Here is a 26,248-nt window from a genome sequence, read left to right as displayed (position 1 = left end):
TAAAGCTGTTAAAAATGAATTATTGTAAAATCGATTATAACACGTGCAAACTGCCTGACAGAACCAGGAAGTGTTTTTAAAAAAAGAAAGATAGCCATTCTTATTGTTGATTGATCTATAAACTTTTCTTGTCATTCATTCACCTTGTCAATTTTAATGTGCAACCACTATGTGTTAAGAAGTACATTACGTGGTGGGCCTACGGTGGTGAGTAAAAGGAAACTTGCTGAGTTTACAGGGTATTATCAGAGTGCAGCCCTTACCCATGGCTTTGCTTTCCCAATTCCAGTTACCCATGGTCAACCACAGTCTGAAAATATTCAGTGAAAAATTCCAGGAAAGAACCAATCGCCAAATTCTAAATGCACCATTCTGAGTAGCACAATGAAACCTCGTGCTTTCCCAGTCCACTCTGCCCAAGATGCGATGCATCCCTTTGTCACTGTATCCGTGCCACTCACCCATTAGTCACTCAGTAGCTGTCTCTTTATCAGATAGACTGTCACATACCTAAGTGCTTGTGTTTAACGACCCTGATGTAGTATCTTCACACCCCATCACAATGCCATGTCATCTATCTCACACCATCTCATCACGTACGGCCCTAATGTAGTATCCTCACGCTATAGCATAATGCTATGTCATCCATCTCACGTCATCTCATCATGTACGACCCTTATGTAATATCCTCACACTACAGCACAATGCTGTGTCATCCATCTCACGTCATCTCATCACGTAGGCATTGTGTCATCTCGCATCATCACAAGAAAGGGGAGTACAGCATAATAAGATCTTTAGAGAGAGGGAGAGACCACATTCATGTAACTTGTATCATAGTGCATTATTATAATTTTTCTCTTTATAACAGGTTCAGTTGGGACAGTCCATCCCCAAACAGGGATCTTCAACCATGCCTGCTGACAAGGAAAACATGTGAAAACACACACAACTTGATTTCCACACCTACTCATGGTGTGATTAGTAATTATTGTTCATTTCTTTCTATGAGTAATTTACAAGTTGAACTTTATCATAGGAATATATGTACTGGGAAATGTGTATATATACATTATATAAATGTATAATATACACACACAAATGTCCAGTACCACCTGTGGTTTCAGGCATCCACTGGGGATCTTGGAATATATCCCTATGACCTATGGAGAACCACTGTCTTTTAAATTCTCTTTTAATTTGATAGACTTCCTAGTCATTAACACTTAGTTTTTCTTACTACATCCTTTCTTTTGCAGAATTCCACATTCGAAGAAGGCAGACCAGAAGCCCTGCTTTGATCACACCCAGAACAGCGCATCTTGTCATTAAGTCACATAGCCTGGGGGGAATCCACCACCAAACTGCTGTGTGACTGTCAATATGTGGACTGATCCCATCTGTAAAATGAAGTTTATCACATCTACCTCACAGGCTGCTATGAGAATGAGATGAATTAAGAGACATAAAGTGCTGGTCCTGTCAACAAGTATTCAGTCCTGCTCCCTTCCCCCCAAAAAAGACTGCAGATAAGACAGTGTCTATTAGGGAGCTACTCACCCCCCTTCGATGATGAAGTACCGGAGCTTATCGTTGCTGTCGCGGGAGGGGGTGGCGTAGCACTTGTTGAGCGTTAGGATCAAATGCGTGGAGTCAGCTCCAACCACAAAGACGCCTACATACAGCACGTCTCGAGTTGTCAACACCACCTCGCCCTGGCGGTAAGGATGCTTGTAGGAGGCGTTTTTGTACAGTGCCATCTTGGTGGTGAAGCTGCCTTCCTGGGTTGGAACTGTCAGGTTAATGACACTAAAAGGGAAACAACCATAGGACAGGGAATGCCAGACGACTGTGTTAATTCAGACGTGCCTAGCACATCTCCAGCTGACAATGCAAACAGAAGGCAAAGCAAGTAGCAGGAGGGTCTATGGCCTTGCTATGCAGTCTGGTACCCAGTAGCCACAAGGAGCAATTCAAATTGAAATGAAAAAAAATTAAAAATTCAATTCCTCACCCCTGCCTCCAAGCCACAAGTCACATTTCAAGTGCTTAATGATCGCATGTTGCTATCACTTTGGAAAATTCTACAAAGTTCTATGGAACGGTGCTGGTCTAAAATATTTAGGTCCAGGAATTCTGAATTATATCTCCACTAGTGCTTCAAAGACAAATGCTAGCAACTTTGATTACACGAACCTTAACTGTCAAGGAAAAGACAAAGCAATGTTGAGATTGCATGGGATCCTTTACCTTAGCATAGGCTTCACAACAGAATCCAAGGAGATCTTGATATCCAGTTCATAAGCACAGGAAAACTCCACATTGATCGTGCGGTCCCTGGTGATGATGTTGCCAGTGTTGTTGGCACTTTCGATCCAGATTGTGTTTTTATACATGATATGAGTGCCATTGGACTGCAGAGCGGGGTTGGGGGAGGGGAGTCAGAAATCATTAAACCTGGGAGTAGGCATGGGGCTTGCATTTCAAATGGAGTGGAGAAATGGCTTCATTCCATATATAACCCAGAATCCATTATAAATCAGCATGGAACTAGCCTCAGCATTTACTGGGGGAAGAAAGTATTGCGATCAATGTCAACAGCACCCTCCAGTCTGATCACCTTGGGTGATTTCCTATTCCACTGAATTCTGTCTACAACTGGCTCCCAGTGGTCTGCAGGCCCCCAAGCTAGAGACAGCAGGGAGCACTGCCATTGTGAGGTAACACACATCTTCTTCAGTCCTTAATTTGAAATCTCCCTTCCACCACGTCTTTTACGAGACACACTTACAACTGCCAAAATGAACAGGTGCAAGTTTGATCTCTGATTCCTTTCACTCTCTGGTAAGAACATTAATGAACAGAGCCATGAATAAAAGACACACAGCAGGGAAAAGCAAGAAGACGAGAGGCAAGATGCATCGCTAACCCAAATAGCTCCAAGTTGAAGCTTGGATACAGATCTACTCTCAACTGTTGAATGTTTGGGACACCTGACCCCACTCCCACCCTTCCCAATAGCTGAGCCCAGTTGTATTTAGCCGGAAGAACAGCAGAAGCTTAAGAGAGACAAACAACACTTCTGTGAACATACAAGGGTAGAAGACAAGAGCAAGAGTGGAAAGAAGTATGTCACTTAAAGCACTCTTGGGTCAACCAACCAGTAAGCACCAAAGGATATTGTCCTTGCTGTCTCTTGTTTTGATAACTTTCGCTGTTTTCCAGAGTCTATTTCTACGTAGACCACCCCTGGAGTTAGACTTAAGAAAGTCCCGGTGCAAGCACTAAGAGCCGTCACCAGGGCGGGGTGCCCTAGCCTGCTCCATGTTCTCACCTGTACGATGTTTCCACAATTCCCTTTGGTGTTGTTGATCTGAAAGGAGATAAAATCTTCCCCCTCGATGCCGGTGCACTGCCTGTCGTTGATCCTCACACCCTCCCTCTCAAAGCCGAGCTGGAAGAGTTTGCACTTAGAGATGGACACTTCCATCTGGGCTGGCTTGCAGGTCACCTCCGCATCAATAATGTCATGTGAGTCTGCGGGAACAGTCAGAGCGGAGGCACACCAGTGGGAGTGAGTCCTGCGGCAGGGGAGGGAGCGAGGCCTCCTACACCACTCTCCGCCAGAGGACACAGATGATCCCCACTCTAATTAAGCTTTGATCAGACCAAATGCAAATGAGTACATGAATTCACTCCAAGCAATAACTTGGGCGTCGGTAGAGGCAACGCTAATAAGGTTGTCTTTTATCTTTCCTCTACAAATCCAACCCCCCTCATCCCTCCCACACTTGTGGCAGCTAATTTTCTGTAAGTGACACGTGGAATGTGGTACACTGTGGCCTGGCTAAAGATCACGCGCTCCACGGACAGCAGCACCCCCTCCACTGAGTCTAGCTCAGCAGAAACCCTAGCAAGTCCCAAGCGAGCACCAGGAGCTGGCCTTGTGCCACGGCAGTGCAGCCATTGACATTTTCTCTGAGTATATAAACACTAGGTGATAAGCACTGTGGCAACACAGAGAAACATTTTCATCTGCTTAGCTGAGCCCTTGAACAACAATGCTGTCACCTCCTATGGAGCCTTTTAGTCAATTAGGCTTTCGTTCTCAGCGATGTTAAATTTAGCCCATATGTCTGCGCTCCTTGGCTCAGGAAAAGGCACCCAGAGCGGGACAAGCAGCAGCTCCCCTTCAAGTGACATCCAGGTGGGCTCAGCTGAGAACAAGGCCAGTCCAACCTTAGGGAGCTACAGTTAGGAACGAGACCTAGCCCCCTTGCTTCAAACATTTCAAGTTGCATCTTCAAGACCAAACAGCTTCGGGTCAGCTAAAGCAGGCTTTGCACCAGCCTCACAGTGCCTGGCACGCCCGTCCTAATGCTTACATGTTGCCGTCAAACCACCTGACGCCCTCCTGAGTCTAAAATATCAACCTGGCGTTCTCTGATGTTGAACTTGGCCTCTGACAGAACTGGCTGGCTCCATTCACGTACAAATTTGCAACCTATGATTTATTAAAGAAAAGAATGTGGCTTTGAGGAAAGAACATCTACCTTGAGGCAGTCCAATTGTTTCTTTGTTCTGCTAAATGCTTCCTGAAAACTTGGGGTTGGAACCTACAGAGTGGGACCAATCGGGTCCCTCCATGGAGCTTCCCTATGGCGCTGCCAGACCTCCGGCCTTGGGCCTCTCTGACTGGGAGGTGGCCCTTGTCACTCACTGTTTCCATAGGGAGGTGGCTCAATGCAGCCGCACAGTTCCCCTCCATTCTCCAGCTCACAGGTTCGGTTGGGACAGTCCGCCCCCACACAGGGATCTTCAACCACTCCTGCTAAAAAGGAAAACACACGGAAAGACACACAACTTGATTTTCACACCTACGCACGGCAGCATGTGGTTAGACTCCGGACTTGCCATTTTCATCAAATTGGATATCATGAAATGGCAGCTGCAAGAGCGCAGACAGGGGAGCCTTCCAGAATATAATGACAGGAGATAGAAATTGAGTGCTTGCGTTGGGCCTGGCCCTGTGCTTCATGCGTTAGCTGAATTGTTGGCCTCTTTGACCCTTAATGAGTACTCCTCAAGCTAAATACTATAAACCCTATTTCACAGCTGAAATTCATCCAAGGTCACAAGTGAAGACAGGTGGTGAAGATGGACTACAAAGACACTCAATTGCCAAGATATACCACAATTACGGCACCTATGACATTGGACTACAATTACTTGCATTTATACCTGTATGAAGAGTAGGGTTCAAATCACTTATCTCTATATTCCCAGCACTCAAGCCATACATACAACATGATTTTCACACCTGCACACGGTAGCACTTGGTTCCACTCTGACTTGCCATTGTCATCAAATTGGACATCACAGTTCGTGCTCAGTAAATCTTTGTCAACCATGAAAAGTTTAGAGCCAATATGATCCCTGAGAAGTCCCTCACACCAGGGCTTCTTAGTCTGTTTTGATTCACGGCCCACCTTCCCCATAAACTTTTGCTTAATTTTATAAAAATAGACAAACCAAAAACCCGCACACAACTCCATCAGCATTGACTTGTCAAAAGGACAAAATTGAAAGTAAGATATCAATACAGGTGACATATCCTCACCATGGTATTATGGACAATATTCCTGTAACAGATGATCCACCTGCAAGATACTCAACACTTCGGCTTGAAAGCCACTAATTGAGAGCATTTTCTTCTGGACACTATTTACAGCCTCTCTCTATCAAACAGAATCATCTTCCTGTACATCAGGGCTGACGAAGATTAGTGCTATAGAAACAACTTGCCATTCCCAGCATGTACCAAGTAGGCTTCCAGAGTTTTTGTCAGCTTTAAAAGGATGCAACATTTCAGCTAGCCAAGAGGAATGAGTTTGTGAGATTGATGATACGCCATGGAGAATATAGGTAATAACAATATAGTGTGTGCTTGAACATTATTAAGAGAGTGCATTGTAAGTGTTCTCAACACACAAAGGACACATAGCTAAAAACAAAACCAAAACCAAACCCCCACACTGTCCCACAGCTACCTACACTGCCTACGTCTGCCTGAGTGGCCACGCCTCCTGGTAACTAATTGTACCAGGTGGGAGCACATGGATGGCTTCATCTCTGTCTGTCTGGTTTCTGGCAAGATGACTGAAGGAAAGCCATCGCATCATGCAAAGATATTTACTTTGTAAAGACTTCCTTTTGAAAGACCCCTTCATTTGTCCAAGGTGTTCAGTCCCTAACAGTGCAAGGCACACAGCAGGCAGTCAGCGAGTGTCCTGGTTGATGAACACAGCATGGGAAGGACCAAAGAGAACAACAGAAAGACTGTGCGGAAGTTGTAGCCAACAGGAAGAAAGCAAGCTCATGTACAGGTGAGGTGGTCCATCTGCCAGCCAGCAAATACAGCATGGCCACGGACAGAGAAGCGCTGAGGTTTAAAAATGAAAAAAAAAAAATGAAACTATATATCAGCCAATTTTCAGGTTATTTAAAATATTGCTTATAACAGAGAATAAGACAGCAAAGTTATCGAATAAACCATTTCCTACAGAGACCATTAATTTGCTTATTTTTGAAATTGCTGAATACATAACTTTTAGGCTCTAGATTAAGTGAATTCCTACACGGGAACAAGTAGTCTGCAAATTACCAATGTGTACATCTAGTCTTGGAATGGGCCGTTCTCACAGTGATGCCTGTGTATACCCTGGGTTTGTGTTGGGAGTCAGGTTACAAACACACATTCTGTGGGTCACAGACTCAGTACATTAATGAGAACGACATGGACATGGACACACATATGTGTTTATGACATATGAACGTGTTTATATGCATTTATATTTGCCCTATCTATGTGATCAACATGGTGAGAAAAGGAACAAATTGAACAATGGCAATGAACTTGCCCCTCTGTATCTGTAGGTTCCGCACCTGCAGATTCAACCAACTGTGGGTTAATATCTGGGAAAAAAGCGATATCTGTAATGAACATGAGCAGACTTCCTACCTGTCACTCCTTAAACAACACAGTATGACAACTACTTACACAACAGTTCCTTGTATTACATGATGTAAGTAACAGAGAGATCATTTAAAGTCTATGGGAGGATCTGGGTGGGCTCGATGTGAAAATACATCACTAAATACAAGGGGCTTGAACATATGCAGAATTTGGTATTTGAGGAAGACCCTTGAATCAAGCCTTCATGAATAGAAGGGCCAGCTGCACACATCAAAATTATTTTATTATAGGAAAAATATATATGAATCTGTGAGTCTTTATCTTACAAACTTAAACAAAAGTACTTCAAAACGCTCATAGAAATTATTACTCTTATTATTTGTGCCAATAATTCTGAAATCCATGCAGTCTTTTTTTTTAATTTTATCTATTCGAAAGGCAGAGTTACAGAGAAAGAGGGAGTGACAGAGAGAGAGGTCTTCCATCCACTGGATCACTCCCCAAATGGTCGCAATGCTTGGGGCTGGACCACAATGAAACCAGGTGCTTCTTCCAGGTCTCCCACATGGGTGCAGGGGCTCAAGCACTTGGGCCATTCTCTGCTGCTTTCCCAGGCACATTAGCAGGGAGCTGGATCAGAAGTGGAGCAGCATGTCTTAAACTGGCACAATATGGGATACTGGCCTCACAGGAGGCAGCTTTACCCGCTCGCTACACCATGATGCCAGGCCCCCATGCAATCTTTCAGATAAACTTTTTTTTTTATTTGACAGGTAGAGTTATAGACAGTGAGAGAGAGAGACAGAGAGAAAGGTCTTCCTTCCGTTGGTTCACTCCCCAAATGGCTGCCACGGCTGGCACTGCGCCAATCCGAAGCCAGGAGCCAGGTGCTTCCTCCTGGTCTCCCATGCAGGTGCAGGAGCCCAAGCACTTGGGCCATCCTCCACTGCCCTCCTGGGCCACAGCAGAGAGCTGGACTGGAAGAGGAGCAACTGGGATTAGAACCTGGCACCCATATGGGATGCCAGCACCACAGGCGGATGATTAACCAAGTGACCCACGGTGCCGGGCCCTCAGATGAACTTTCAATAAACTTTTTGAAGACGATCTCAAATGCATGGGTTTCAAAATATTTTGCACCTAAATAAACGTCTCTCTGAATTCTGCATTCCACAAACTTTTGGAAGTGTCCTGGACTACCTGATTCATCCACAAATCCAGCTATAGTATGCTTCCAGCTCAGGCAGGTCCAGCCAGCTCAGTTCCAACCCAGCTTGCCTCTTGCCATAGGCCTTCCCTGTCACACACATTTAAGGAGCCATAGGACAGCTGAGTTGAGTTAAAATCCATCAGGAGTCCCAGGCTATGTCCCTCTACCTCACACGTCCCGACACTGGTGCTCCTCTAATGTGGGGAACCTCAGCTTCCTAAGTGCATTTGCCAATATCTGGAATTGGACAGGAGCTGCAGGAGAATGAGGCTCCATGGGAAACACCACTCCTTGCACCTCCGCTACAGCTCACAACGCTGTTCTCCGGCCCTGGAGGCAGAGCTATGAGAAATGCCAGAGAGGACCAGCCTCACCAAGCCAAAGCAACACACCAGCAAAGAAGCCACAGAAACAACACGGTTCTCTTACAGCAATTCTCCTTCTCAATCCACTCGGTGCTGAGGATCCCGAAGGAGCGGCAGGACTCCCCGTAGGCGGCCAGGGAGCCGCACAGCTGGAACTTCTTGTGGTTGTAGCAGCCGTCCAGGTAGCAGGACTCATAGAAGGGCAGGGGGTCCAGCAGCCCATAGCAGGGCTGGAAGAAGCCCTTCATGTCGGTGAGCTTCAGGCAGTGGCCATCTCCCTGCATCCTCTGGATGTGCACGTTGTCACACGTGGCTGCATACTGGGAGAACTGCAGCTCGTTGCAGCTGGGGACAAGAAGTCTGGTCAGAATAAGTGAAGCCAAGACGGTGATCTGAGAGATCCGGTGGAAGGTGAGACCACATGCAAATCCATTTTGCTATCCCAGGAGTTGGTGCAGTATGCCCAAAACAAGGCTGATTAGCTATGGGGCCCTAGGAAAGTCAGGTACTACTGGGCTCCGTCTGCCTTAAGGAAGTGAAATGGGAGCTCCTGTTCATGGCACTAGGATAAAAGGAGGACAAGATAAATGAATGGACTAGTAGCCTAAGTGCCTCACGAAAGGCAGATATTGATGGAACAACCATTAACCCTTTAATGTTGATTGGTATAACTAATATAAAACATTGACATGTGTTGGTTTAATAGCCAACAGCAATAGTAACATGAGTGATAGCTGGTAGATTCAAAAGAAATTCGAGCAGCCTTCTAAGCTAGTTCTAGTTCAGCCATCAGAAACCAAAGACAAGCCCTCCACAACAAAATTGGGATCCAGCTGATGATAGTTTGTGCAGGAAGCGAGGGAGTGGAGGAGTTAATTCAAACAATCACGACTTCTCAGAAAAAACCTGAACCTTTCTTATCTTTGGAATGCTCAGCATGGCTTAAATGTCCAAAGCTGACTTTTTTCCTATCTGTAGTCAATGAATAGCTTTCTAGAGAAAGCATCAAATTAAGAATGTTGGAGTCTGGCCCTGCCTTCGCCATTTACAAGGCCTCCTCATGTAAATTCGTCAGTGTTTCAGCCTCTGTTTCACCCAAGAAAGCAAGAGACTGGAATAGATATTGCCCAGGCTTCTCAGCTCTGAATCTCATCATTCACAGAATAGTCTAATGTACAAGACATTACTCAATCTATGCTTGGAGCAGCATCCAAGAGAGCTTGGGGCATCATTTCCGCAGCTGGACATTCAGCTGTCATTGGCATACAAAGCACAGGGGGATCCAACCATTATACAAGCAAAGAGAAACCAAGAAAGAGGAGCACAGCCACAGACCCGGGGAGCAATCATCGTGGTTCAGCAGCCTGGAGGGGCCCCACACCCAGAACCTTTGGGGTAACTTGTTTAGGTCATTCTGTCTCAGCCAGCCAGAGGTGGGCCTGGGGATAACTTTGTGACTTGATTTTTAAAAAGGCCAACCGGATTCTCACCCATTTCTGTATGCATGGACACAGCTCTTCATTCCATCCCAACAAGGGTACTTGGCTCCCAGGCAGACACTGGTTAAGCCCAATTCCTGCAGCTCAAGGAATCACCATGACTGCTGAAGTGCCTATTTGTATCATCACAAACCCTAAGCCCCTTGACTTTGCTCTGTAGAAGAGGGTGGACCATACTGAGGGCAGTGTATTCTCAAAGAACACTTTCCACGGAGAGGGGAGGGTCTGGGCCACCAAGTCCAGTGACCTGAACTCTTGGGACACCCTCACCTCTTCTGCATGCCATTGGTCTTCCAGCTCTGGGCCAGCACCACACTGCTCACCACCGGCTTCCCCCGCAAGGTCACATAATCATCTGTTAGGTCTCCGTTGAAGTTGCCACAGAGGCCGCACACTTTGTTCTGCAGCCTCTCACTGATGCTGATTTTAATGACATTGAAGCCATTGTAGTGGATCTGGATGTCGGGGCTCGTGTCAATCACCAGAAAGCCCTCGCTGCTGTAGATCTTGGTTGCCAACCCAGTTACGAACGGGACATTCACCTGTGTGCCATTCACCTATAAGGGAGATTGGAGAGGAAGGGGTGGAGTTGGGCAATTTTTTCAGGAAAGGGCCAGAGAAACTATAGACATTGCAGGCCCGACCATGTCTATCCCAGCTACTCAAGTTCGCCCTTGTGGCCCGACAGCCGCTGGAGACGATGTGTAACTAAGTGAGCGGGGCTGTGTTCCAACAGAGCTTCATTTTCAAAAACAGGCAGAAAGCAACTTGGCTGCAGGCCATGGTTTGCCAACCTCAGCCCTAGAGTTCAAGGGCGTTCACTCCCTCTGCTCTCCGCAGTTCCCCCCACAACGGAAGCCACTAAGTGGGCAGACAAGGAGGAGGGGACGAGAGAGAAGAAAGCATTGGGAAAGTACAGTCTACCAGGAAGAAGTGCATTCATGTCTAAAACTTTCCCCCGCACAAACCAATTACTGAAAATGGATCCCAATCCTGTGCCAAGGAGAGTCTATTACGGTTAAAATAAATCTGGGGGTCATTGCCATGTTTATTGTTTTCTTGTTTATAATGTTCAAACCGCAGGCCCCCCCAGAGGTCCTATCGGCACAGTATTCTCCCCATTCGTCATTTTCCTGCTTTATAACATTTTCTTTCCTTAGCCCTGGGGACAGAATATAATGTGCTTTTCTTGTGCTTACACAATAAATTGGTCATGTTCCCCAGGTTATTAGTAACTTTTGTTTCATTAAAAAAAAAAAAGGACAGGTTTTCAGAACATGTGGCTCTTTACTGGGTTGGCTGGCTGGAGGTCTTTCATTCTGCCACAGTGTCAGGTGCTGCTCTCTCAAGTGCTCATTTTCACTTTCTAGCTCCTGTATTCTGCACCAGTGCAATTGTGTCTGTATAGGCCAATTTGCAAAAGGAATTGGAGTGTCACAAACAGTAGCGGCTCTCATTGAGTTAAAAACCACTATTATAATCCAGACTCTTCCTTTTCACCTTGCAGAACACTGCCAGGCTTTTTTGCCTAACATTGCAATGCTAAGCTACTTGATGACTCTTCAAATAAAAATGTACTCAGTTCCTGATTATCTGAGCTGACGGGAAAAAGCATATACACACACAATAACAATTCCAAAAAGGCTAGCGTGGCTCTCGTCTCGTCTCTCCCTACCTGTGCTTACAGCACTGGGGCCTGGCTCCGTCTTTCACTTCTACCTGCTCTGACCAGCGTGGTTTGGCTGAGAGACTGGGAAGCACTGTTACTATTTCATCAGACTGGGTTATCTTCTTAAATCGAAGGGATGGGAGAAATATAAACCAAATATTAGTTATGGGGTAGACAGGGGACAGGCTGAAGAGACACAAGACAGCAGGCAAGGGGCCTTACTTAGGAGGAGCCAATCGCAGAGAAAGTCACCATATTCAGCCCCACTTCCTGCCACTGGTACATCATCATGGGGCCCCCAGCTAGTGGAGATGCTCCATCAGGTTTTATTTAGGCAGTTGTTTTTATAGGCAAGTGCTTGTCTTCTCTTAGCTTTTAGAAAGTATCTGTCCTTAAATTAGAGTCCAATGTGAAGTAATGCTATAACTAGTACTGAAACAGTATTCTACACTTTGTGTTTCTGTGTGGGTCCAAACTGATGAAATCTTTACTTAATATATACTAAATCAATCTTCTGTATATAAAGATAATTGAAAATGGATTTTTTTTTTTTGACAGGCAGAGTGGACAGTGAGAGAGAGACAGAGAGAAAGGTCTTCCTTTTGCCGTTGGTTCACCCTCCAATGGCCGCCGCGGTAGCACGCTGCGGCCGGCGCACCACGCTGATCCGATGGCAGGAGCCAGGTGCTTCTCCTGGTCTCCCATGGGGTGCAGGGCCCAAGCACTTGGGCCATCCTCCACTGCACTCCCTGGCCACAGCAGAGAGCTGGCCTGGAAGAGGGGCAACCGGGACAGGATCGGTGCCCCGACCGGGACTAGAACCCGGTGTGCCGGTGCCGCAAGGCAGAGGATTAGCCTAGTGAGCCGCGACGCCGGCCGAAAATGGATCTTGATGTGAATGGAATGGGAGAGGGAGCGGGAGATGGGAGAGGTATGAGGGGGAGGGAAATTGTGGTGGGGGGAAGCCATTGTAATCCATAAACTGTACGTTGGAAATTTATTTTTACTAAATAAAAAATTTAAAAAAAAAGAAAGTATGGAAGGGGTAGGCACTGTGATGCAGTGGGTGAAACTGCTGCGTGAGATGTCTGTGTCCCATAGCAGACTATCAGTTCGAGTCCCAGCTACTCTGTTTCAGATCCAGCTTCTTGCTAGTCTGCCTAGGGAGGCAGTGGGAGATGTGTGGCTCAAGTACTTGGGTCCCTGCCACTCACATGGGACACCTGGATGGAGTTCCAGGCTCCTGGTTTCAGCCTGGCCCAGTCCTAGCTGTGGGCATCTGGGGAGTGAACCAGAAAACGGAAGAGCGCTCTCTCTCTCCTCCCCCAACCCCGTCACTCTGACTTTAAAATTAAATAAATAAATACATAAATAATGCCTACAAAAAACACGGCAGAGATGAAGGGCTGGTCTTAGTACATGTAGGAAAAGCCAGGAATAATTTGTAAAAGATTTTAAATGTATTTGAGAGGAAGAGAGAGAGAAAGAGAGAGAGAGCGAGCATCTGCTGGTTCACTCTCCATATGCCCACAACCACTGTGCCTGGTCTGAGGCTGGAGCCAGGAACACAGTCCAGGTGTCTCCCATGTGGGCGGCAGGGACCCAACTACTCAAGCATCTCTATAGTCTCCCAGGGTTTGCATAGGCAGGAAGCTGGAGTCAGAAGCTGGAGCCGGGAATGAGACCCCAACACTCTGATGTGGGATGTGGGCATCTTAACCAGCAAGCCCAATGCCCGCTCCTCAAGAATAATTTTAAAGGCTTTCAAAGCAAACGGGATGCTTTGTGGAAATTCACCCAGAGCGAAAGCAGACTTACTGACCATTTTACCACCTGAGGTTCTATCAGCACCCATGCCACCCATTACACTGGCCACTTGGGGCCCGTTCTTACACCTGTGGAACCGTGCTGTGAGTCTAAGGTCCTGTCGTCTGTGTAAGGTGCAGTGGATCGGCAACCTTGGCCCCTAAGCCCGAGCTATCCTGGACAATCGCCAAGAATCAGCCTACTAGCCCAGCCTGTTTCCCCAGGGCACGTTCCTCAGGGAGCTCCTACCTTGACAGTGTTTCGGTCACTGATGAGAATCTGCTCTTCGTTAATGTAGAAGTAGACGGGCGAGATGATGGTGAGGTTGGGAGAGGACCACTTGTCGAAGTTGATGATGAGCTGGAAGGAGATGTCGGGCAGTTTCTGGCAGATGGTAGACAGCACGAAGGCGCAGTTGGCCGGGAAGCGCAGGAAGGCGCCGTCGAAGGTGCGGAAGACGCCCCCGCCGGCCGCCAGGCAGTAGGAGGTCTTGGTGCTGAAGCAGCCGCGCACCCCGTTGCGCAACGCGCACTCCTCGTCCGACTTGCACTGGCGCGGGTCGCACTGGATCAGGTTGCGCCGGAAACAGCGGCAGCGGCGCGTGCAGTCGCTGTTCCAGAAAAGCTGCTTGGGCTGCAAGAGAGACCCTGGGCGTCAAACGCAGGCTTGTGCTCAGGGTCGGGAAGCCCCAAAGCCCGGTCCATTGCTCTCTTTGCCAGGCTGGACTGGCCTGACTTTACTGGGGCTGAACTTAGTTCTGTTGCAATGCAGAACCTCTGTTTCTCTATGCCCTGCCTGTGAGGCATCAGAGAACAGGCGGGGACCGTGAAGGGACACTTAGGGCTGCCAACCTCCCAGAGCTCAGTTTGCTCATCCCTCAAGCAGCGATAATAACGATTACTTGCAGGGCACTTGTGCAAAGCACATTCCCCGACATGCAGTAGGCACTCACTAAGTAAGAGCAGCTGTTCTCATTACAGGAGAAGAGCCACACGTCCTCGCTCAGAGAGTGAAGGGATCACATTAAATCACACACAACACCCACAACAAAGCCTACCCTTAGCTGGAGGCAGCCATCGTTTGCTGATCTTCCCCCAAATGGGCAACTGCTTCTAGACACGTCCCTAGTTGGTGGCGTTTGTATTCTTGATCTTGTACTTGCTGGGTGCACTGTTGGAAATGGGTTGTGATTGTCCACGTGTGGTTTTATCCGGACAAGTAAACCATGTCCGAGATGTGGCACTCAGTGCATCACAGGCTGAGTAACTCTTGTCCAAAACACTTGGAAAAAGGTTTTCAGAGTGTTGTGGGGAATTTGGAATATTTGCATGTACATAATGAGGTTTCTTGGGAGTGGGACCCAAGTGTAAGCATGAAATTCATTTATGTGTTATATACACCTTATACACATGGCCTACAGGTAATTTTGTACAACATTTTAAATAATTTTGTGCATAAAGCAAATGTTCATGGTGTGGAATTTTCCGCTTGTGGTATCTTCTCTGTGCTCAAAAAGTTTCAGGTTTGGGAACATTTTGGATTTCGGATTTTTTGATTAGTGAGTTTTAGCCTGTATCCCTTTACCAAAGCAGTGCTGACCAGAAAAGTGGTAGTGATCTTCTCTCTAGCCACTGTTTTCTGCTTGACCTAAAGACTATCGAAACCCTGGATATCAACTCCAGCTACGGCTCAGGGTCAAGGGGAACCGGGTAGCGGGGGAGATCTTCCAGTCCAGCGCACTTCAAGATGCCATTGCTGATTCTGTCACCATCACAGTGAAGTCGTCCCTGGAACCCAGTTTTCTCCCCTTCCACAGCATCACACACCGACTTCACTGCTCTTATCAGATTTACAGAATAATTTAGTGGATGGTCTGACCTCTCTCCGATAAGAAGTCAGACATTGCATTGGTGGAAAAAGAAAAATAACTCGGCGTGTGTGGATACGATCAAAGGTAAATAACTCATTCGCAGGAGAGCTCAATCTTGAACCCAGCCCCCCAGGAGCGTGGCTGGCCCGCTGCCACTTTCTGTACTTTAATTAGACGTGACAACAGCAACTGGGTGATTACCCTCCATGCTAGTGGCTACATGTGTTGCCTTTTTATTTCCAAAGAAATCCGCTATGTAAACAAGCCCCCAAGCCTGTTTGTGGTGTGGCAAGTAGATGCGGATTGTTTGTTCTGCGAGTTTGCTACTTTCTAGACATAAACTGTTGTCAAAACCCACTCACTGACTCTGAGACCAAAAGCAGATAATAATGTTTCTCCTACTAATAGCTGCCGAGAGCTGCCCTGTGCCTTTCTTGAGAGCGCCAAGGGCTTTTCTATGCATCGCTGCATTTACATGCCTGCAGATTTTATTTACAAAATGTTTCCCAAGAGAACAGCATCAACAACAGTAACAGTAACAGCCGCCAGTGACTGAACAACAGGGAGACAGGGTGTAGCCTGGGCACCTGCTGTGGGCTGTCGACGCAATAAGCCTGCAGCACTGGTACTGGCAGCCACGTTCACTCGTGGGGCGGCTGAAACCACAAAAGGACACAGTGTGCTCAGTGTCACGCCTCCCCTGGGACAGGTGGGACAGCCAGGACCAAGCCCAGATCTCGTTCCATTACACCGCCCTGGCACCCAGGAGCCCAGCTGAGGGGTGCGGGACCCAGGTGGTAGATTAGACGGGTACACTGCAAGTGTCTGGGCTGAGGCTCAGAGTTTAGAAGAGTGTGTTTGGATGCTTATCCCTCATTGTATATCCTCCCCAACTGTAGGAAAACAGCGCTGATTGGTACATTCTCCCACATGTTCTGCCTTTTCCTTTCAAATACTAGTTCTAAGAGCCAACTTCAGCATCACCTCTTCCAGGAAGCCTTCTTTGATTGACTTTTCTTCACACCTGCCTTCATTGAAAATGAAATTAAAAGCAACCTCCACAAGGCTTTCCTTTTGTTTAAAGTACAGTAGCTCTTGAACAAGTGAATGCATTTTTTACCAGAAAGAGACATTCTTTTTATTTATTTATTTTTTGCCTACTACATTTCCAATTCAGGCATTTCAATTAGGTTTCTTTTAAATGCAACTATTCTTTCCCATTTAAAATGGATTGGTTCTGTAGGGTGTTATTTTTCACTTGTTGATATGTTATTTTGTAATTGTTCTCTTGATCTTTAGAGTACATTTTCCCCCCTCTGCTAAATAGATTTTTAAGTTCCTTAAGGCAAGGAGCATACGCTCACCCCACAATATCCCCCAGCAGAGTGACTGCCAAACAGCAGAGATTCAATATTTGCGGCTGTTGGCTGTCTGCTGACCCACAGGAGGCTCTGATGTCATTGAAACAGAGACTAGGCTGCAGGCAGAAACTTGAACTTGACGCTGTCTTTGAGCGAGATCTTCTCTAGTACAGTGTTGTGGCACATGAAGAACCATGGCACGGTCCACACAGCCGAACGACTTAGTGAGCTGCTGTGTTTTAGAGAGGGCGTCTCAGCCCCCCCACTCCACGGCCAGGGAGGCAGGGGATGGACGGGGGGCACTGCGGGGCGAGCGAGGGGGTGCTCGGCCCCAGGCAGGCCAGCCTGACTCCCTGTAGCAAGGCAATGACCAAGGGCAACGCGCAGAAGGTGGAGACATGGCTCCCTCTCGCGCCAGTCCGGCAGCCAGAGAGAATGGCCAGGCCATTGCACCCGATCTCAAGCATCCTCAGCCACGACAGCTACAGATGTCAGCTGCACAGCCTCTGTGTGTCCAAAGCAGAGCCCCAGGGGAGCTTCCCGAGACAGGAGAGGAAATCCTGAAGGGTCCCAGCTCCACAGAGAGAGCCACACACTGAGCAGAGGGGACGTGGGGAGAAGGAGGACCATGCGCAGCGCGCAGGACGCTCCACCGACCCAGCAGGTAACCCCCTCGGGCCGCCCTGCTCCCTGCCAACAGGCGGCGCGCTGGCCATGGGCACACGGTGGGCACGCGGCTGGAGCTGCAGGCCAGCAGGTGGCCGGCGGGGAGGACCAGGCCGGGCCGTCCGTACCTCGTAATACTTGCCGTCGGCGTAGCAGCCGCAGCTGTGCGGCAGGATGCAGCTCCTGCCGTTGAGCACGTAGCCGGCGTCGCACTGGCAGCCCTCCACGCAGTAGTGGTTGCAGTCGCTCTTCAGGCGGATGGCGGCGCAGCGCGGCTGGCAGACGCTCACGCAGCTCTCGTAATGGCTGTTGGGGGGGCAGGTGACCGCTGCAACGGGAGAGGCGGGTCAGGACTTGACGTCGGCCCCCTGTGCCCGGGGAGAGCCGCCTTCGGACGCAGTCCTGCTCTCACAACCTCTGTTCTCCCTCCTGCCTTGGGCTGTGGGGTCCTCCCGGGGCCGCCCTCCTAGGGATCGCTCTTATTCCTGCCCTGCTTGGTCCTCCCAGCCTTTCCACATCCCGGTTCCTCAAGCCCCAGTCTTACGCACACGGTGCCCTCCTCTTACCCCGTGGCCAGACTGTCCTCCCAGAACGTCCACAGAACCTTATTTTAAGCTGGAAGTTTATCAGCGGTAGCTCCCGCCCTCTGAGAAGGCAAGCGTGCACCGTGTGTACGTGCACACGCACCTGTGTGCACGCTGGCTCCTGTCAGGGCTGTGCTACAATCTTTCCAATGCATGGACATGCTTTTCCGGAAGGCATTTAGGGTGTTGGTGAGGATCAGGGGCCCCCGGGGCCAATGGTCAGAGACACAGAGGGTGCGCTCAGCTCTCCCGCAGATACACTGCAGACACCATGAGCCATATGTCGTGGCTGGCTGTAAGAGACTGCGATTGTGTATTCGGAATAGTGCTGGGCACACGAGCATTAAACAGTAGCCAGTCATTCAGGACAGGGGCTACTGTTTGTATCAATATGCACTCACAGCTCAAACGCTATTATGTGCGATCTCTTTTCTACACAATAATATACAGGATTATTAGCGGGGTTATTTTGTTTTGTAGATCATCTAGTGGGGCAACATACACTCTCGGAGGGCACAGATCTGTGAATTTTCACACATGTGTAGGTTCATGTAACCACAACACACGAGTGCTATCTATATTTTTAAACATTTTCAGTTTAAAAGATAGTACCTGCCTATGGTAGAAGGTGCAAGACATATAATTAAAAGTGTGTTGAAAAGGCACCCTCTGGTAGTAAACTGTAGTGGATCCATCTAGAAATTTTCTGTGCATGTATAACCGCCTGTGTGTGTGTGTGCACACAAAGTTGTGTATCCCATACCCACTTTGGTTCTTTTTTTTTTACATAAACTGGAACATAATATACACACTTCTCTGCGCATGGCTTTTTCTTCCATTTAGCCTCAAATGATTGTTTGTGCACAGCTGCGTGCTGTGTGTATTTTATGTTTATGATGCTGCTACAGCCAATGCCCCTCTCCATTCGTCTTTGTCCTCAGGAGTAAGTGAATCTGTCAATTCCTGCGAGTGGAATTTCTAAGTCAAAGGGTGTGAATGCCACTGAGCTGCCCTCTAAGACAGCGAGGCCGGTTCTCTTCCAGCAGAGCTATACAAGAGGTTTGTCTTCCCGCGTCCTCGACCTCACTGGTCCTTAACCAGCAAACCTTCTGATCCTGGGAGATACGACAGGCAACGTGCCCTATCTGCATTTCTCTCTCGTCTGCCTGTCCTCATGAGGCTGACCACCTTCCCTTTGCTTATCAGCCATTTGTTTGTCTTTTTCTGTGAGCTTCATTTTCATGTCCTTTGCACGTGTGGTTGAAATTTTTTATTATCAAATTGTAGATTCACAAATTAAAAAGAAACTGCCATGTGCTTCAGAGCATTTATCATTTCTCTTTTGACTTTGTTTCATTTTTTTTCCTTTTATTTTTGTACTTTGTTTTTTTAAAATTATGTCTTAGACATACAGAAATGTGAAAATCTTAATGAGGTCAAATGTATCAGCTTTTCCCTTATGGAAAAGTCAGAGAGCCCCTCTCCAGGATGGGGAAGGTTGGTCATTGAGCAGTAAGTTATAGTTAGCCAGCAGAAACCAGTCCTGGTGGCTGTGCATGGGGAGGTGACTAGATAACAGTGACATACTATGCATTTCATGAAAGGATTTTGAATGTTTTCACCTGGCAGAAATGATAACTATGACTACCTTGACCTTCATATTACACAATGCATACATATGTTGAGACATCATGTGGTATTCCCAATATATGTATATCTTTGTGTCGATTTTTTCATGAAACAAAGGAAAGACCTTATCCACTGCAAGATTACAAAAAAAAAAAAAACCCTGTGTTTTTTTTCCTAATACTTTTCTATTTTTTATATTTTATGTCCCATATTTGTTCTCTCTGGGTTTTATGTTGGAGTGGGGAATGAAGGAAGGATTTCAGCTCTTCACAGGGTCTCCTTTGTCTATGCAGCTCACTGTGCCCAGTGATTGAAATTCCAGCCCAGCCACATCCGAATTTCTCCTTAGTGTTTGGGCCTGATTCTGAGCGTTCTCATCTTCTCACTCATTGGTCTTTCTGTTCCTATGCCACTACTAACTTGTTTGATTTTTATTATTAACTTGTTTAACTTGTTCCATGTGCCAATATTAACAGTGACTAAAGCTCTACAATGCATTGTACTATCCTGGAAGATGTAGTATGGATTTGACAATGTTTGTCATTCTTTTAAGTTTTTCAATTAGATCTTTTTTTTTCTAACTAGACTATAAACTCCGTATTTTATACTTGCGATTGTTTCATGGCACCCAAAACAGTGCTGAGATCATGGCAGATGGTTAATAAACATTTGGTTCTAGAAAACAAACTTTCAAATTCCTAAAACTGACTTGCTGCTTCCCCGTCCCTCCAAATGAAGTCCTGAGAGCTCTGGAGTGACTCTGGGCTCCGCACCTGCATTTACTCCATGGTCAGGACTGGGTCTGCTGCTGTGTCCACCTTTGTGCCTCGGGAGTTGGCAGGATGAACAGTCCCCACGACATGTCCCTGGGGCTTTGGACTCTGAGGTGAGATTGGGTCCTGTTCCACCACTAACTAGCAGTGTCACACTGGGCAGGTGAGGAATCCACTCTGACCCTTTATTCTCATCTGTAAGAAGGAGGATTGTAATGCCTCTCTCATCAAGCCATTGTTAAGAGGAAGTGAGATGCAATGGAGAAAGATCCGCGGATACTGTCTGGTACTTGAGTGATAGCTTCTGCTAGTGATGGCAGCCATACTGATGTACAGAAAAGTCAATTTAAAAAATCTGATTACAGACATTGGACTCAGGAGTCTGAAGTAGCAAAACCACCTCTCAAAGAAGGGAAAATGGTGGTGGTAAGTACCTTTGACCTCTTATCACACACCAGGCAGTGGGTGCCCAGGGTCAGAGACGCCCACCTTGCATAGTGGGGCGTGTGCTCTCTTTGGAGCCCAGTTCCAACTTATGCAAACCGTGTTCCCTGGGAAGGTGACTCTAGTTCTCCGTTTCCTCCTCTAGAAAATGGGATCATTGCTGGTGTCTTCAGGGCTGGTGTGAGGAGTAAATGAATCCGTATATCCCACTTAGAACAGTGCCAGAGGGGGCAGAGGTTGTGGCACAGTGCCGCCGAAGATGGCCCACCTACTTGGGCCCCTGCCACATATGTGGGAGACCCGGATGGAGCTCCAGGTTCCTGACTTAAGCCTGACCCAGCCCTTGCCGCTGCAGCCATTTGGAGAGTGAACCAGCGGCTGGAGGATCTCTCTCTCTCTCTCTCTGCCTTTCAAGTAAATAATTAAAAACAATACTGGTAGAACATAAGAGGAGCTAAGGAACAGTTATTTCTTTGTTAGTCGTGTTTTCTCTCTCTGTACCCTCAGCGCCTAGGCCTCACTTTATATCTCCCGTTGAGGGACTGAAGACAGCTGTAGGAAGCTTAAGGAAGGGCTCCTAATTGAGACAATTTACCTCTGTCTCCCAGCCTACTTGTTCAGCTTGTGTGACCAAGGATTTCTAATGTGTTTACAAATGCCATAATTGAGTAATAAATTATGCCGTTGATAGGGACAGCCAATACTATTGGAAAACACCAGCGTTCTGCTGTGTGCCCAAGAACGTGCAAGTTCGTGGTTTAACCTCTGTTCTCCTGAAAGCACCTTTGCTGCTACCTCAACGTGGGAGTGTTGGATTGGATTGATTTTCAGTGAAATTGTGTGGTGTGTGTGTGTGTGTGTGTCCTGTCTTCACCTCCCAGAAGTGAAAGTCCAATCAAATCCGGTGATAGACAGCCACGCGCAAGCTGGATGAATGTGTTCACCCATCTCTGGGTTGGGTGGCTGAGTTAGGACACCGTCTCCTGCAGCTTTTTTTTTTTTTTTTTTTTTTTTTTTGGCTTTGGAAATCTAAAGGGAACAGCAAGCTCTCCCCCGTGACCGCCACGCGACATCGTCATGGATACATTCATTCTCCTACGGTAGCTTTTCTTTTTGCCATTCATCACCACCACACCCTCAGAGGCTCTGTCTTTTCGGGCTCTGCCCGTCTCCTTAAATGACAAAGTAGGAGAAGGTCTGCACCTCTTTGTGGCGAGGATGAGTCTAAGTTCTCTGCTGGTCCTGGGGCACCAGGCTAAGATGGGGGGCGGGGGCAGCTGCTCCCAGGCAGGGATGGCCCCCAAGACTGAGGCTGGACTGCCTCTGAATGCCATGGGTAGAGTTCCCCATGACGAGTTTAGCCACCAAGAGAGAAGGCAGCCCATGTCTGGAGAGAACCTTAAGGACAGTAGTGGGGGGGGGGGGGGGTGGCGCTGTGGCGCAGCGGGTAGGCACCCTGGCCTGAGGTGCCAGCATCCCCTATGGGCACCGGTTCTAGTCCCGGCTGCTCGTCTTCCAATCCAGCTCTCTGCTATGGCCTGGGAAAGCAGTGGAGGATGGCCCAAGTGCTTGGGCCCCTACACCCGCGTGGGAGACCTAGAAGAAGCTCCTGGCTCCTGGCTTTGGATCGGCAGAGCTCCGGCCGTTGTGGCCATCTGGGGAGTGAACCAGCGGATGGAAGACCTCTCTCTCTGTCTCTACCTCTCTCTGTGCCTCCATCTTTCAAATAAATAAAAATAAATCTTTAAAAAAAAAGGACAGGAGTTGGATGGGTCACTGGCAGAGAGGACATGAAGATAAGAAACTCATCTTCGTTTTCTTTATTCCTGGCTAAGACCCATAAGGGTAGGCTGACCCTCTTCCCCAGATATAAAGTGATGGGGGCTGGTGATGGGACTTGACAACTCAATTCTTTTGTTTTCCCATGAGTGACAAAAATTGAGACCCAGCAACCGGAGTGAGGATTCCTGGCAGTAGCCATGTTCACCTAAGCTAGAAGCCCTGGTTTTTGGCATCCACCATGCTGGCTTCCATCCCTGCCACCCACGAGAGCAGTAGAGCAGTAAAACCTCACACATAGCTACAAGGAAAGAGGGAACTCTGTATAGCAATTCCCCCTTTCCACACCTCCCTTCTCGTCCTGCGCTAGGTTTAGTGCTCTGGGTGCAGAGCCTAGTTTTCTGATTTAGAGGAAGGCGAGCTCTCTGGTCCTGCTATGCTGGCCGCAATGAATCCAGAGTAGCTCTGGAGATTTATCCAGCCTTCGAGTCTTTTTCTAGGCCTAGTTATTTTACTGAAATCACCAGGGCCCAGTTTTTCTGGACAGTCACCCCTAGTGACAGCATCCCCCCCACTTGCCTTGATTGGGACTGAAATCTGGGTGAAAGGCCACTGGCACTTTTCCCCACCTCCCCACCAGGTTTACATGAATTCAGTTCCCATGTGTGACCATGTGGACATTAAACCTCAGCACTGTTTCCAGGTTTTCATCCGAATTTCCCTCTTCCTGGATGAGAATGGGAGTCCATTCTCCAGGAGCACTGTCATGTCCCTTACTTAGGGTTCTATGTATTCAGCCTCAATTTGCAGCCTATTTTATACAGTCAGACCCTCCAAAAGAAATTTGCTATTGAGATAGGAAAACAGGCCAGGGCAGGTTAGCCAAAGATCAACAGTGGTTTCTTCTCCCAGCCTTTTCCAGTTCTACTGTGCTCAAGGCGAGCAAACGATTCCACCAGTGTAGGGTAGGAGTTGAGAGCACAGATTTGGAGGTTAGAAGGTCAAGTCCTGACTTTGCCATGGAAATCGTGTGACCTCAAACAAGTTATTTAACTCCTCTGAGTCTCAATTTCTCCCTGCCCAATTGGGTAATTGTAAAGAAGAAAGGACAAAATATCGATAAAGTCTTTAGCACCATGCTTGGCTCTGAGCCGGCCATTGGTGTGCTAATACCACTTAGCACGTGTAGAGCATGCTGCGCTTTCAGTTGCCCAAGCTGACCCTTCTCACAGTCCTGGAGCAGAAATGGTATAGGCAGCACCATCCCTGCTGCAGAGTGGGAGCTGGGAGCCAAGGAGGAAAAGTGAACGGCCCCAAGGTTACACCGATCCTTAAGGACAGAGCCCAGGCTAGACTCCAGGAGCTCTAATCCCTCTCTAATGCTCATTATATTCTTCTGTTTCCGAAGCCCAAAGACTAGAATGTGACCTATATGAACCAAACAGAAAACATGAAATTATCCGCACACTGATGGCTCCATGAGTGTCTAGAACTGCTGAGCTGACTAATGAATTCTTCCTCCGTTAGTCTCTGGCTAGCATTGTATACTTGCTGAGTCCAGATGTCACCTGTGCTGCTCTGTGCCTTAGACACATGACCTTGTTTCATGCTCAGAGCAACGCATGAAATAAGTGGTAGCACCGTTTTACACATAAGGAGATGGAGGCTCCAAGGGGCTACTTAGCCTCGTTCAGATGCCAAACTCATGGCCACAGTGCATGCCCTTCAATTGCTTTACTCAGTTCACTGTGGCTGCTATGGAGTTGACTCCCAGGCCGATCAAGATCAAGGGGAAGGCACAAGGAGAGAGAATGAGAAGGACTCACAGCAGGACGTGTAGTTCCTCCAGCCAGTCACTGCAATCCCCTGGGTCTGGCAGGTGCTGGCATAGTTCTGCAGCCAGCTGCAGGCGGTCTGCACCGCGCCCGCATCAATGCACGAGTCAAACAGGCAGTTCTTGTAGAAGAAGGTGGGGTTGACTTTGCTGTGACACTTGGAGAAGCCAGCATTCTGGCTGGGGATCAGGCTACACAGCTGCTGCACCTTGGCGAAGCCTTCGACCTTGTTACAGGATGGACAGCGGTCCCCACAGCCCACCTGGCAGAAGGTGTCCCTCTGCACCCAGCTCTGCCCAAACTCATTGACACTCAGTGCAAGCACACCCATGGGCATCTCCAGGTCATCGTCAGGGTTGCCGTTGTAGCGGCCACACAGGCCGTAGGTGCTGTTCTGCATGCTCCGAGGGACCGTGATGGACAGGAAGGTCTTCCAGTCGTACACAACCTTCAGGCCAAAATCAGTTTCCACCACCACATGGAAGCCAAAGGAAAAGATATTTATCTTCCCTTGTCCCAACTTCAGGGGCAGATACAGCCGTTCGTCATTGACCTGTGAGAGAAGGAGAGTTGTAGTGGAGAAATACAGTTGGCCCAGAGATTTCTAATTATTCATCTCCAGAAAAGCAAGTTCCAGAAGGGACCTTGGGCAGGTTGAGCACAGTCTTTGCATGTAGTTCTTTTTGTCAGTCAACTATTATTATTAGGACTCGAACAGACTTAAATGACTATCCTTTGTACACTAATATACCTATTCATTTTGGTGCCTTCTGTTTACACAGCGTTATTTTCCCCAGGAGTTCAAATTGTTTTCTCCAAGGTAATGAGACGGTAATAAGAATTCAATTAAAGTTTAGACTAAAATACCCAAATCTAAAACTCCTGTGTTTCTATTTCCAGCTCTACTGGGGATTTATTTTGGGCAAGCCCCAATTTATTAATTCCTTCAGGAGTTTTTTTTTTTCCTTGAAGGATGACTTCACTTTGCTGTTCCCTCGGCCTGGGATGCCATTTTTCAACTGCCACCATCCCTCTCACCCCACAACATCGTGTCCTTCGTAAAGCCAAGATTTTCCAAGCCCGAGCTTGTGGTCAGAATGAATCACTCCTTTGTCTGGGCAACGAGAGTTTGTTATTTATGTTTCCCTTGTGTCATTTGGCCAAGCCCAAGCCTGTGCACTCTGCCATTGAAACACACACCACAGTGTGCCTTATATTACAATTAGCTACATACACTCTATCTCAACTACAAGTTTATGAGCAACCAGTGGGCAGGAGCCACATTTTATTGGCCATTATACCTACCATCTCCTGGTGATCCCCCAAGCTCCCAACAACATGCCTCACAAAGAGGGAGAACTTGACATATGTTTTTTTCCCATATATTTTTAATTTCAGACAGCAAGGAAATCTCTTAACAGTAAACTCTGGAACTGCACTGACCTTGAACTGTTTTGATTCAGATGGGTCACATCCTATAGCCTGTGGCTGGGTTAGTACGTGATAGAAAATAGAGACTGCCCGCTGGCTCACAGCAGTGAGGGCGAAAGGAGAGCTGGTCTTCTTCTGGGAGAAGCACGTGCTTTGGGATTGCTCTCCGACCAGAAATCCTTTCCACCGGCCTCCATTGTCTCCCAGCTGACACCTCTCCTTACCCCGCAGGTCCTGCTGTGGTACAGATCCTTATCCCTTCTTACCTTGACTACTGAGTCACCCCCTAACTCATCACCCTGGCTCCAGGATTGCCCTTCACCTCCATTCCTGCATCACTACCAGTCCAAT

The 26,248-nt window shown here is 47.7% G+C and overlaps 1 protein-coding gene across 1 annotated transcript in view; it reads right to left on the bottom strand.

Moving 5' to 3' along the window:
• Positions 1-26,248, bottom strand: part of TECTA (tectorin alpha) — a 71,425-nt gene that overhangs the window by 5,522 nt on the left and 39,655 nt on the right. The window contains exons 11-19 of the mRNA XM_062197211.1: positions 24,458-25,019; positions 17,551-17,750; positions 13,775-14,158; positions 10,321-10,607; positions 8,616-8,911; positions 4,721-4,831; positions 3,335-3,537; positions 2,251-2,414; positions 1,561-1,809 (exon numbers count right to left, since the gene is read on the bottom strand). Coding sequence (XP_062053195.1) covers positions 1,561-1,809; positions 2,251-2,414; positions 3,335-3,537; positions 4,721-4,831; positions 8,616-8,911; positions 10,321-10,607; positions 13,775-14,158; positions 17,551-17,750; positions 24,458-25,019 — 2,456 coding nt within the window. The remainder of the gene's footprint in view (positions 1-1,560; positions 1,810-2,250; positions 2,415-3,334; positions 3,538-4,720; positions 4,832-8,615; positions 8,912-10,320; positions 10,608-13,774; positions 14,159-17,550; positions 17,751-24,457; positions 25,020-26,248) is intronic.

The sequence above is a fragment of the Lepus europaeus genome, chromosome 7 (genome assembly GCF_033115175.1).
Source record: "Lepus europaeus isolate LE1 chromosome 7, mLepTim1.pri, whole genome shotgun sequence".
NCBI classification, from domain to species: Eukaryota; Metazoa; Chordata; class Mammalia; order Lagomorpha; family Leporidae; genus Lepus; species Lepus europaeus.
This window is presented reverse-complemented; position numbering and strand designations above follow the sequence as displayed.